The sequence below is a fragment of the Pseudophryne corroboree genome, chromosome 8 (assembly GCF_028390025.1).
Source record: "Pseudophryne corroboree isolate aPseCor3 chromosome 8, aPseCor3.hap2, whole genome shotgun sequence".
NCBI lineage: Eukaryota > Metazoa > Chordata > Amphibia > Anura > Myobatrachidae > Pseudophryne > Pseudophryne corroboree.
In genome coordinates this window covers 37,359,412-37,373,966 of record NC_086451.1, presented here as the reverse complement: position 1 = coordinate 37,373,966, position 14,555 = coordinate 37,359,412, and the positions used below count along the sequence as shown (strand labels likewise).

The window sequence follows — 14,555 nt, the reverse complement described above, 5'->3', positions numbered from 1 at the left end:
CACTCCCAGAGGGCGGCGGCCTAGCGTGTGCAATGCTGCTAAAATCTGCTAGCGAGCGATCAACTCGGAATGACCCCCATGGGGAGATTGTGGACTGTCAATAGCGATATTGAAATCGCCAATAATGATGGTGGAGATGTCAGAGGAATAGAAGTGAGGAAGCCAAGCAGAAATATCTTCCAGAAATTGTTTGGGTGGCCCAGGTGGGCGCTAGATAGCAGCAACACGCAGAAAGAAAGGGGTGAAAAGACTAATACTGTAGAATGTATTTCAAATGATGTAAAATAAATGTGAGTGATGGAACTAGTGATAGTAATGTGTATGTGAAAAATTGGGACAGTAATATTGTAACCCCACCTCCTTTACTGTTACCAGGCCTGTTTTATCCTCAGATCTCTTCTTAATTATTTGTCCATCTTTTCAGAATGCTGTATGAAAAGCCAGATGCCTTGAAGCCAGTGTAAGTGTTTCTATCTGCTATATATCTCACTGTTAAAGGACCAATAAAGGATCAATACATAAAAATGTTAAATATTTTCATTGAAACCTTATTTGCTAAAATGCCTTTCAATGCCATTTACTAACTTTGTTGTGCAGGGCTATATTTGGAAGAAAGAGAAAATGCAGATACACACTCTAAATATTAAACACTGCTAATGTGAATTATTATAATAAACTGCAATATACAGTAACATAGAGTAAAATTGAGGCGCTTAGCATAATTTTGGCCATAAATATGGACCCTCCAACTGCAACCAGATGACGTCATTTGGAAGGCCTAATATAAAAATAAATTGGTCTCATTTAGTTCAACTCTGAGGCGCAGTGCTGTATCAACCAATAGATGCATGGATTTTGGTGCCACTGTTTGTGAGATCCTGTCTGCAAAGATGGGGTGCCAGCTAATGCAGTGTTGATGATTTGAGATGGCACATGAACTTGGCTCACACTTAGCTTGGCATGGCTACAACTGGTGCTTGGTGAAGACTTAGTGATGTCAGAGTGAAACGGAACTTGCTGTAAAGGGGACCGGGCCTCCGCAGCACTTAATGAATCTCCTATCCTCAGAGATATCCTCCCATTGGAAGGGGAGGAGGCAGTGCCACTTGCATCACGGCTGCAGTGACTGTCATTTCCTTCCTTCCTCTCTGAGTCTGCCAAATGCTTGTATGATATTAGTCATTCAAAATTATTATCTCCCTAATGCAGAGTTTGGCACACACATGTGAGGGAGGTGGAGTTAATCACTTAAGGGACTGAAGCTTTACACATATGGCCTAATTCCGACCTGATCGCATTAGCAAAAATTTTCTCTAATGGACAAAACCATGTGCACTGCAGGGGAGGCCGATGTAACATGTGCAGAGAGAGTTAGATTTGGGTGGTGGTCTGTCCAAACTGAAATGTAAATTGCAGTGTAAAAATAAAGCAGCCAGTATTTACCCTGCACAGAAACAATATAACCACCCAAATCTAAATCTCTCTCTGCACGTGTTACATCTGCGCCACCTGCAGTGCACATGGTTTTGCCCATTAGAGAAAGATTGTGCTTTTGCGATCAGGTCTGAATTAGGCCCATAGTGGGGTGGAGCTTGACATGGAGCGGTCTGGAGTTTGGCAGACATATGGGAGGGGGCGGAGCTTCTCGCTTAGGGAATTGAAGCTTGGCACACGGCAGGGTGGAGCTTGGCATGTACGGGACTGGAGCTGAGCTAGGCACACACTTAGGAGCTGCAGAGGTTTCCAAGGAGCAGACTGCAGCTTGACTCACAAAGAAAGAGAATGAGCAGTATAATAAAATTTACAAGCTCAAGTAAATGCCTGCTTACAGATTAGAGAACTACTGTATTGAACAAGCGACTGCATTCATGACAGGATTGGCAAGAGGCACAGCTGCCTATAGATCTTTTGGGAACACTGCTTGTTTTGAAGGATGTGGGGAAAAAACTCCACAAATAACGGAAAAATAATTACAGGTGTGTTGCTTACATTATTTGCAGAACCTTCTCCTGCCACCTTACATGAACATATATGCCTATATATATTATATAATCACTTTGCCCATTAGTAATAAGATTGTGGATGATTTACAGTATCCGTGTGTAATATGATATGATAATATGGTAACTCCCTTTCCTGCCACATCCTCAACTTCCAGTGCAGCCGTGCCCCAACCCTATCTCCATCTACCAATCACTGACTGCCTGGGGCTGTGGCTGCATCCAATCTGCACCTGATTCTGGAGCCTGCTATGACCCGGTGCTTTCGTATGGCATATTCCACTCCATGTTTTAGATGTAGACAACTCAATGTAAAGCCTTCAGTGCAGTTTTGTAGCCCGCTTTCTGGGGGTTATTCTCAATACGGAAGCATCTGCATTCCCGATCCATATGACTGCGGCATCCTACTTATTAGCTTGTCTTAAAGCTAGGATCTACCCCATGTATGCAGAACATCCCTGCGGCTGCCTGTGGAATGCCGTCTTGCCTGCTGTTTTTTTCAGCAGCAGCCATCATCATTAGTATTGGTTGCAAATTAGTGCTGGGTGCAAAAGATCCATCTGAAGCAAACACCGCACCTCTATTCAGACACTACTGAAGATGACTTACATGTCCATGGCAATCCCTCTATGAGGAAGAGTTCTGTGCATGGTCACTGCCAAGTTACCGCTCGCAAATTACCATAAAGGAGCAGCACAGGGGACAGAAGAGGTGGCACGTGGACGGGAGAGGCTCCAGAGGGGAAAGAAGAGGCTGCCTAGAGGAAATGAGAAGCTGCCCAGGGAATAGAAGAGGCTGTCCAGGGGAAGGGAGAAGTGGCATGGTGGAAAGGAGAGGCTGCCCAAGGGAAAGAGACGCAGCCCAGTGGATAGGAGAGGATGCAGAGGGGAAAGGAGAGGCTGCCCAGGGGAAAGGAGAGGCTGCCCAGGGGATAGGAGAGGATGCAGAGGGGAAAGGAGAGGCTGCCCAGGGGATAGGAGAGGATGCCCAGGGGACAGGAGAGGCTGCCCAGGGGAAAGAGACGCAGCCCAGGGGATAGGAGAGGATGCAGAGGGGAAAGGAGAGGCTGCACAGGGGATAGGAGAGGATGCCCAGGGGACAGGAGAGGCTGCCCAGGGGACAGGAGAGGATGCAGGGGGAAAAGGAGAAGCTGCCCAGGGGAAAGGAGAGGCTGCCCAGGTGATAGGAGAGGCTGCCCAGGCGATAGGAGAGGATGCAGAGGGGATAGAAGAGATGGCAAAGTGGAAAAGAGGGGATAGAAGAAGTGACAGTAGAGGGGACAGGAGAGGCTGTCTAGGAGAAAAGAGGAGCTTTCGAGGGTAAAGGATAAGCTGTGCTGGAAAAAGGGTAGGCTGCCCAGGGGAAAGGAGAGGCTGCACAGGGGATAAGAGAGGATGCCCAGGGCATAGGAGAGGCTGCCCAGGGCATAGGAGAGGATGCACAGGGGATAAGAGAGGATGCCCAGGGGAAAGGAGAGGCTGCACAGGGGAAAGGAGAGGCTGCACAGGGGATAGGAGAGGATGCCCAGGGGATAGGAGAGGCTGCCCAGGGCATAGGAGAGGATGCAGAGGGGAAAGGAGAAGCTGCCCAGGGGATAGGAGAGGATGCAGAGGGGAAAGGAGAGGCTGCCCACGGGATAGGAGAGGCTGCACAGGGGATAGGAGAGGCTGCACAGAGGATAGGAGAGGCTGCACAGGGAATAGGAGAGGCTGCACTGCAGTGTTGCATGGAACAGATTTAGACATTCTTTACAGATTTATGTTTACTTTAATTGTTTGTATTTAGAATCACTCAGGAAGACCTGGCATGTAAACCATGTCTGTGTTCAGTCCTATTCCTAAGACCCATTTATTTGTGTGTTATGTCACCTATAAAATACCATTAAAGGAGCGGCCCATTCAAACAAGCAATGTTAATATAGTTGCAGATTTTTAAATCAGCTTATCAGTCCGTAAGTCTTTCTCAGTCCACGTCACACTTAGCCGGGGCCACGGATCCCACTGAGAGTGCTAAATAACAGTATTAGTGATAACATTCTTCTTGTGTATCCTTGTTTGCAGAGGTTTTTAATACTCCTGTGAACTGGTGGTATTTGCTATGTATATTTGTATTTCAAATGTTATGTTTTACAAAATGTATAGTGTTGACTGAAATGTATTACATGATAAAAATATGACTTATTTGTCAAAACCATTATTAATTAAATTGTCCTTGGCAGGATAGAATAAGAAATAGATAGATAGATAGATAGATAGATAGATAGATAGATAGATAGATAGATAGATAGATAGATAGATAGATAGATAGTGGTACACTGAGCTTAGCATGCACACTTATATTAAAGGGCTGCGCCTACTTTCAGCTTACGATGTAAACTATTATAATATCTGTTTTTGTTGCTTTTAGGAGATCCGATGTCTTGACAATGACACCTTGGTTTTCCCCGATTGTATGGAATGGAACCTATAACATTGACATACTGAATGCGCAGTTCCATCAGAGAAATGTCCGCATTGGCCTCACTGTGTTTGCTATTAAAAAGTAAGTTGTAGGGCTACATTTATTAAGATGTATTTTGAATTCTAGACTAAATTGCTGACCATCACCAGTGTTTTGCAGCATTTACTAACAATCGCGTTTGTCTATTCTAAAGCGCTGGCAATAGCCATCCTATTTTTTCAGTCTTAAAACCTGTTGCCCCTTTACGGCGGCCTCCGCTGACAATTAGAAGTATGAGTCCACTATCAATCTGATCTGTGCAGGCTTTGTTATGAAAAAAATTGTTGGGTCCCCGGTCAATAACCAGCCCTGGAGCTTTTAGCCTGGGCTGGCCTTGGAAAATCGGAAAGAAATACGGTGTGGCAGGGCCGTGTCTAGCGTTGGGCCAGCAGTGCCTGGTACACAGCGCATATGTGGGTGCAGGACCACTGACAAAGCCCGAATGGTTGCGCTCATACCTGTGCCTTGGAGATGGAGGACACCCGGCGGTGACATGAGCTGTGCTGCCCGGCAGTTTGACCCGAATCACCATGGAATTATTGGACCCCAGCAGCAGCAGCAGCCTCCGGTCCCACCTCCTCCGTCAATGCTCTTGAATATACCTGCACTATGGGATCCATTCCAGTCCCCAGCAGCTCCCCGCCTCCCTCCCCCAGTCACTGGCACTGCTCTTTGCATGCCCATGCACCATGGGATTCAACCCCCAGCAGAAGTCCGTGCTTCCGGCCCCACAAATGAAGGAGCAGCCCAGCAGTGTGGCACGAACCCCTCTGCTGTCACGGGTTCATCTTAATAGGCTACGTGCTAGGCAGCAATGACAGATGCCTCCTGAACACACAGGCGCCCTGCAGCAGCTCCTTACCCCCTACCTCTTCCCCCGATCACTGCCCTCATAACCACACCATGGGATCCGAACCCCAGCAGCTCCCCGCTCCAGGCCCTGCATCTTTCCCCGGTCACTGCCCTGTACCCCACACCATAGAATTCAGACCCCTTGCGAGTGTCCCCAACTCCTGCACAGTATCTGTATATCTCCCTCAGCTGTCTCCATCCTTTTTCTGTCAGTGTCCTTTAGTCCCCTCTCTCTCTCTCTAAATCCAATTTTTTACCTTAGTCTCTCAATCTCTCAGCTTCCTTTTCTGTAAGTTCCTATATTATGTGTAAAGGGTCCTCAACCTGCTGTAATGTGTAAAAGGAGGATCTGTCTGGCGTAGTGTGTCACAGGGGCTCTGCCTGGCGTAATGTGTAAAAGGGGTCTCTGGTGTAATGTGTAAAAGGAGGATCTGTCTGGCATAGTGTGTCACAGGGGCTCAGTCTGGTGTAATGTGTAAAAGAGGGCTCTCAGTCTGGTGTAATGTGTGACATGGGCTCCGCCTGAAGTAATTTGTATAAGTGGCATTACAGTGGGGTGTAATTTGAATAATGGAGACTACTTTGCGGCTTAATATGCATTGGTAATTTGTGACTATGCCCCTTCCCATGACGCCACGCCCTTATATTGTTGCCACGCACTGTCCCTATTTTGAATATCCGGGGGCACCAATGCTCTTTCTGGCACAGGGCACCAAAAACAGGATTTTGATACCTACCGGTAAATCCTTTTCTCCTAGTCCGTAGAGGATGCTGGGGACGACATCAAGACCATGGAGTATAGACAGGATCCGCAGGAGACATGGGCACTCTAAAGACTTTTCATTGGGTGTGAACTGGCTCCTCCTTCTATGCCCCTCCTTCAGACCTCAGTTGTAGGAACTGTGCCCAGGGAGACTGACATTTCGAGGAAAAGATTTACTTAAATTAGTGGTGAGATATCTACCAAATCCCACCCTCAACCATGCCCACACATGGCATTCAACATAACACACGCCAACAGGCATGAGCCAATTGCAGCAATATGCTGAAAACTAAGATAACACAACTTGTGTAACTCTAATAACTAAAACTGCAGGTAAAGTTCGCACTGGGACGGGCGCCCAGCATCCTCTACGGACTAGGAGAAAAGGATTTACCGGTAGGTATCAAAATCCTGTTTTCTCATACGTCCTAGAGGATGCTGGGGACGACATCAAGACCATGGGGTCTATACCAAAGCTCCAGTACGGGCGGGAGAGTGCGGATGACCCTGCAGCACCGATTGACCAAACTTTAGGTCCTCCTCGGCCAAGGTGTCAAACTTGTAGAACTTAACAAATGTGTTTGACCCTGACCAAGTAGCTGCTCGGCACAGTTGTAATGCCGAGACCCCCCCGGGCAGCCGCCCAAGATGAGCCCAGCTTCCTAGTGGAATGGCCTGACAATGCTAAATTCCTTTGTCGTATAAACAACCCTTTATGAAGTCTAAGAACACTGTACGCTGTTTGCTTAAGAAGTACCGTAATGGTACGCTATTTGCGTAACGATCGCTCCGCCGTAGGCGAGACGCTCAAGCGTCACGTTCGCTCACGGCCCAGTGATCACAGGACACGTTATTGGTTATGACTAGAGTAATGATTCGCTATGGCGTAGCATACGCTCGAGACCACGAGGAGGTCACCAGCGGCGCAGACGCTCACAACGCTATACCTTTATGTATAAACCTTATACCAATGAAATACACAGAATACCTTAATGTGAATACAGGGTGTAAGTGCAACCTTGTGTAACCTGACTAACTACAAGGCTGCTTGAGCGTCACCGACGCTCAAGTGAACACTTAACACTATAGAAAATACACAGATACTGGTTTAGGTTCCAAAGCCTATTAATTGTATTATATCTAATATATTTGTAAAAGGGGATAACAGTACAAATGATACACTACAATATAACAGAGACTTCCTAACCACAGAACTAAACAATAAATACAAAAAGACAATACTACACTGACCTAAATGCAATACAATACAATACTATCTAATACAATACAATACTAGCCTAGTCTAGGGGAGATATGAGAGAATAGAACAGAGAGAGAGAGAGAGAGAGAGATGAGAGAAATTGGCTCACAGAAAGACAATGATTACGGAGAGAAACTTACGCACAAAGGGTATGATCGCCTGCGCCTCGATATCCAGCTCCCGGCTATCAGCAGATAACCGTTGATGAGAGAGTGAGAGCTGGATGTGGTCGGCCTGCCTATTTATGCCCCACACACAATGCAATCTCCTGGTCCTACAATCCCATTGTCCATTGGCCGAAGGAATTCGGCCCTGCATCATAACAAAAGGTCATAGGGTGATTCATACAGGTGGGCTGTGACGATTTCCAACAGCTCAGGTGGGTGGGAAACTGGGTTTCCCGCCGCATACCTGAGTATGTGTAAATAATAGAAATGGACATAAACTTCTTATGTCCATAACTATTCGCACGAGCGATTAATACGCTCCAAACCAACACCGGAATATTACTAATTAAATACTCTTCCGATGGGTACCAAACACTGCTGTATGATTCCTGTCAGACCCTTCGTACAATACAAAGAGGGATTCCTTTAACCAGGGACCTTCTATTTTAACCAAACTTTCAGAATCTATCAAGGGGACCATGATCTACAAACTACATTAATTGTGAACATTTGTAACGAATGAGTCGCACGCTACGACTACATAAACTCTACCGTAAATACGCATACCGCGCCTGCGAGTGCACGCTATCGTGGGTATGCGCCTTCACGGGAGAGCGTACGCATGCGCAGCGCGGACCAGTGTGCGGTGCAAATATGGCAACGTGCATAGAGACATTTTTCTGACTTTGACAGTCCACCCTTTGGCAGTCAATAATAACTGCCACCTTCTAAAATATTTAAGGAGAAAAATGTAAGTCAGGGGTTAATTGATTTCCATGGTTGGGTAGGGGAGAAGAGTGGAGTAGGTGTGAAGAGGGTATGACCTAGTGAGAAAGCAGAAGCATGTGTGTATGAGTCCATGTTTGGAGGGTCATGTATCATCGTGCCGTACGTGTGGTAAATCAAGCTTCGAGGTATTGCGAAGTATACATTTGAATTCCTTCTTATCCTGTGGTACAGGTCTGTGGATGGGCTGTCAAACTCTACCGAGCTCATTTCGGCTGTGGTTGTAACAAAATGGGGATGCACATTTTAGTTGATGATACATGAATGGGGGAGGTATGTGGTTGCTGCTATCTGTGCCTGTATTCCCTATCGTCTATGTGTGTCGTTACCTGGGGGTTGTAGGGATGAAGATAAAGAACACTTACGAAAAATGCAATGATATTCTATGTCAGGGAAATGTACATCTGTTGTTGAAGTTGTGTTCGGTATCTGTTGAGAGTCGTCTTCTTTGCGCTGTATTGCTCCTTAGGCATGAGCAACAAGCTTTGTCAGTGCCATCAGATTTACAAAAATGTTGGGCTAGCGTGAGTTTAAAAATACTAGGGAAACTGGGGATCCATGGCAAAGTTCATCAAGTGTCCATATTTAAAGTTGTCAAATCTTCTTCTTTGGTGCTTGTCTGTTGTCTGTATAGCGTCTCGTCAACTTCCTCGTCCAAGGGGGTCTTTGTATCTTGGAGAAAAGCAGAAAAACAGGTGAAAGAAACGGACCGTATAATCGCATTTTCATCACATTCTGGTTTCTATCATTGGGTCATAAATCAAATCCAGGTTAATTACAGTTTCCTCGCTCCTCAAGCTCATCACTCTTGTACTTTGTTTGCACCTCATTAAAGCCTGCCCGCATCTAAATATCAATCCAATCGATATAACAACACCCAAGATACATAGGAGAAACTTTCCAACATCCATTATGACTCCTTGAGCCCAGTCTCCTAAACCGGAGAACCAATTTCGCGGGTTCAACCATGACACCCAACCAGTCAGCTCATTACCTACAGCAGCAAGGGTGAGATTGTGTTTTCGACGAAATTCCCACTTCAATTGGAGAATATCGTCCATCTTTTGGTCTATGACCTCTACCGGGTCCTCGGTGCTATTTGTGATATACGTGCAACACTTTATGCCGTACTGTGTTGCCAATGTAACACAATATCCGCCTGTTACTGCTGTAAGATAATTAAGAACCATCCTATGCTGAACTAGTTCTGTTTTGTAGGCTTGAAGTTCTCTTCCAGTGTATCTAAACGTGTCATCATACATTTCAGTGATATTATCTAACAAATTGGCGAGTGCGGAAATGTATCTATAATTCATCACACCTCGAGCGGTGCGAGTGAAATCTAACGCTACCAGAACCTGAATCCCGGTGGATTCATGGATAAGATCAGAGGCCGGATGCTCTAACCTTTCTGACAGTTGTCTTTTAACTCGGTGCTCGTAATGAGTGTGAGTATAAGGAGCTTGGGCACCACGGTGTATGTCCTTCATTTTGTCATGTGTAACAGTCATCACTTCAGGCAATACTTTTCCAATATAACACAATCCTTCAGAGTTTGGGGCAAGCCACTTGTACGCCTTTCTCCCGCATATGAAATATGCGTCATCGGGGAGAACATAAGGGACGGAGAAGGACATGACCATGTTACAAACCTTCCAGGTGAAATCTCCTGACCCTAATTCTTCCATCTGCTTAATGCACGTATCAGTTTGTACGATATGTGCACAGTATCCTGGTGATACCTCTCCAACTCTAGTAATCCTATTTCCTAAGGTATATCGATACCGGAAAGATTTTCCTCTACTGGCTATGTGGCGTACGAGCTCTGTATCTGTAGGCATTCTATCTGCTCTGTGTGAAAAGGTCATGGTAAGGTTGCTCCATGACACTTCCCAATTTCCCGGTTTTCTGGGATTGGAGATGTTGAAACATAAGAGGGACCTATCCACATGGTATTGGTGGAGCTTCAAACTAGGAGGGCTGGAGATGTTAAACCTCCGATCCACCGGTCTCCCACCACTTTGCTCAAGTACCTCCCCTAACGTTAAAGGAAATGGTACTAGCCCTGATTTGCTGTGACCCTGAGGTACTTGAGAGCATACCCAACAATCTGTTTGGTTTAACACGTTACCCACTAAGGAGTGATAGTCACTCAATGGATGCCGGTCCATATGGATATTAAAACTAGATTGGCATTTCTTTATGCATCCATCTTCAACCAGATTATCACAGAGCCTACAGATACAATTTTCTTCAGCTAACAATCCATCACAATTTCTTCTATCGGATCGTTTTCTGATACTCGCCTTTGCTTGTTGGTTTGGTTGATCTTGGAAAACTACGCCTCCATCATCATAATCGGAACCCATTCCAGAACCTCTTTCGACCTCTATGGTACTCTCGCCGGAACAGACTGCTCTGGTCAACATCATGGTTAACATCAAAATCCGGATCACAGTCTCTTGGGGCAAGTCCATCTTTGAGGAGGAAATAGAGAAGAATGAGAAGGGGGAAAAATAAATTTTTAAGGGAGAGGGGCTGGGAAGTGGAGAAAAACAATAAAAGGGAGAGGGGAGTCGACAACTGCTTCCGGTCTTCAAGGCTCAGGTGCCGCCTCAGTCCTCCTGGAACAGACACTCTAGTGATACAACCTCTACCGTCTGTTCCTTATCACGGGACTTCTCTGGATCAGCAACCTTTTTGCAGTGGGATGAATGGACCCAAGTCTCTCTCTCAGCAACCTTCAATGCTGTGGTGCTAGTCAATAAGACCTGGTATGGTCCTTCCCATCTATCAATAAGACAACCTGAGCGTAGAAAATTTCGTATCATTACATAATTCCCAGGTTCAATGTCATGACAATTACTATCTGGTAAATCAGGAATCACCAACTTCAGATTATCATTTTGATTCCTCAACTGTTTACTCATGTTAATTAAGTATTTTACAGTTACTTCATTGTTACATTTCAAATCATCCTGAGGGTTAATCATGACATGCGGTTGTCGACCAAACAAGATTTCAAAAGGAGACAGATTAAGAGGGGACCTGGGAGTGGTTCTGATGCTATACAAAACAATGGGTAAAGCTTCTGGCCACGTCAATCCTGTCTCTGTCATTACTTTACTCAATTTATTTTTAATAGTGCTGTTCACTCTTTCGACCTTCGCGCTCGCCTGTGGACGGTACGGAGTGTGCAGCTTGCTATCAATACCCATTAATTTACACATTCCTTGAAAGACATCGCCTGTAAAATGGGTACCCCTATCACTTTCAATGATTCTAGGGATACCATATCTACATACAAATTCCTGCACAATTTTCTTAGCTGTAAACATAGCGGTATTTGTAGCTGCTGGAAATGCTTCGACCCAATTCGAGAAAACATCTATACAAACAAGTACATATTTCAAATTTCGACATGGGGGTAATTGAATGAAGTCAATTTGTATTACCTGGAAAGGCCCGCCGGCAGGTGGGATATGGGATGGTTCTGTAGGTATTGCTTTTCCAATATTCTTTCTCAGACAGGTAAGGCATGACATTGCTCTTTTACTCGCATGAGAGGAGAATCCTGGGGCGCACCAGTATGCTCTTACCAATTTGCACATCCCCTCCTTGCCTAGATGAGTCAGCCCGTGAGCTGCTTCAGCCAGACATGGAAGGTATGCCCTGGGGGCCACCGGTTTACCATGTCCATCCGTCCAGAGTCCTGAGGACTCCTGGCCATATCCCTTTGCCTTCCAGACTGCTCTCTCCTGTGTGGAACACAAATTCTGCATCTCACACAACTTTTGTGTGTTGATGGTATTAAATACCATCAGTTGTGTGGTGTCTGTCTGTATGGGGGTAGCAGCTGCAAGCTTTGCGGCTTCGTCTGCTCGGCTGTTACCAAGGGACACTGGGTCTTGACTATATGTATGTGCTTTACATTTGATAACAGCCACTCTGTCGGGTTCCTGTATCGCTGTTAGAAGCCTTTTTATATAAGCTGCATGCGCTATCGGTGTACCAGCCGCCGTCATGAAATTTCTGAGCCGCCATAGCGCTCCGAAATCATGTACTACCCCGAAGGCGTATCTGGAATCGGTGTAGATATTGGCAGACTTACCCTTAGCCAATTCACATGCTCTGGTTAGGGCGACCAGTTCAGCAACCTGGGCTGAGTGAGGTGGGCCTAGCGGTTCCGCTTCTATGGTGTCTTGGTCATCTACGACTGCGTATCCAGTACACAAGTCTCCCGAGTCTGACTGTCTGTGACAACTACCGTCCGTGTAGAACGTGAGTTCTGCATCTTCCAGTGGATTGTCACTGATGTCAGGCCTTGCGGTAAAATTTTGGGTCAAATATTCCATACAATCATGTGTATCTTCCTTTGCATTAAATCCTCCTTCCCCATCACTCTCACCTTCCACCCTTTGTGTCTGACCAGGCACACCTGGGAGAAATGTTGCAGGGTTTAATGCGCTGCATCTCCTTATGGTGATGTTTACTGGGGCCATTAATGCCAATTCCCATCTCGTAAACCTTGCTGATGAGACGTGTCTGGTTTGGGCAGAATTCAATAAGGCAGATACCGCATGCGGTGTATGGATTGTGAGGTTGTGGCCTAGCACGACATCTTCGCTTTTTTGTCACTAGCAATGCTATCGCCGCAACGCTACGCAAGCATGTGGGGAGGGATCGCGCTACCGTATCTAGCTGAGCGCTGTAATATGCAACTGGCCTGCTGGCATCACCGTGTTTTTGTGTTAGTACACCTGTTGCGCACCCAGCACTTTCTGTTCCGTATAGTTCAAAGGGTTTCCCATAGTCTGGCATACCTAGTGCTGGTGCCTGCGTTAGACACTGTTTGAGTCTCTCAAATGCTGTTTCGGATTCGTCTGTATGCGAAATCCGATCAGGTTTGTTTGAGGAGACCATTTCCTGCAAAGGTAGCGCCAATATGGAAAACCCTGGGATCCAATTACGGCAATACCCACACATTCCTAGAAACGTCCTGATCTGTTGTTGGGTTTGTGGCAGTGTCATGTCTCTAATGGCTTGGATTCTATCAGCGGTCAGGTGTCTCAGTCCTTGTGTTAGACAGTGTCCCAAATATTTTACCTTAGCTTGGCATAATTGCAACTTGTCTTTGGAAACCTTGTGACCTGTGTCTGAAAGATGAAACAGGAGCTGTTTCGTATCCTTCAGGGAAGCTTCCAATGAATCAGAACACAGTAGTAGATCATCCACGTACTGTATCAACACTGATCCACTCTCCGGTTGGAAAGACTGTAAACAATCATGCAAAGCCTGAGAAAATATACTTGGACTATCTATGAAACCTTGGGGTAACCGAGTCCATGTGTATTGGACTCCTCTGTATGTGAATGCAAACAAATATTGGCTGTCAGGGTGCAGAGGTACCGAAAAGAATGCGGAGCAGAGGTCAATAACAGTGAAAAATTTGGCAGTGGGAGGAATTTGCATTAGGATGACAGCTGGGTTAGGCACTACGGGGAACTGACTCTCAACTATTTTGTTAATCCCCCTTAGATCTTGCACTAGCCTGTAACCCCTCCCCCCACTCTTTTTAACAGGGAAGATGGGACTATTTGCTGTGCTGGACGTTCTTACTAGAATGCCCTGTTGTAGCAAGCGCTCTATTACGGGAAAAACTCCTAACTCCACCTCTGGCTTCAGAGGATACTGTGGGATTTTTGGAGCTATCCTACCATCTTTTACTTGTACAACTACTGGAGCTACATTTGCCATTAATCCAGTGTCCTGTCCATCTTTTGTCCAAAGTGACTCTGGTATCTGAGATGTCATCTCTTCTACTTGGGATGGATTCCTATTTGTCATAATGGAATGTGACATTAATTTTGATGGGGAGTCTAACATGTCTCGTACTTCCTGAGCGTGATTCTCAGGGATGTCCAAGAATACACCTTCAGGAGTACAATAAATGACGCAACCCATTTTACATAGTAAGTCTCTTCCCAGGAGATTAGTTGGTGCCGATGCAGCCAGCAAAAAGGAATGCTTGGTATGCAAAGGCCCTATTGTAATCTCAGCTGGTTTGCTAACAGGGTAGTGCTGGACTACTCCTGTTACTCCCATGGCTGGAATTGTCCTACCAGTGGTTCTCATGCCCACTGTCGAATTTATCACTGACTTGGCCGCCCCTGTGTCTACAAGAAAGTTTAAAGTTTTACCAGCTACATTGATTGCAATTTCTGGTT

General features: G+C 45.8%; 1 protein-coding gene across 1 annotated transcript in view; it reads left to right on the top strand.

The window, feature by feature from the left end:
* Window positions 1–416: 416 nt before the first annotated feature.
* LOC134949738 (histo-blood group ABO system transferase 1-like) overlaps window positions 417–14,555 on the top strand; it is a 42,729-nt gene continuing 28,590 nt past the window's right edge. Inside the window, exons 1-2 of the mRNA XM_063938488.1 lie at window positions 417–460; window positions 4,407–4,541. Of these exons, the coding sequence (XP_063794558.1) occupies window positions 426–460; window positions 4,407–4,541 (170 nt within the window). The 5' untranslated portion in view covers window positions 417–425. The remainder of the gene's footprint in view (window positions 461–4,406; window positions 4,542–14,555) is intronic.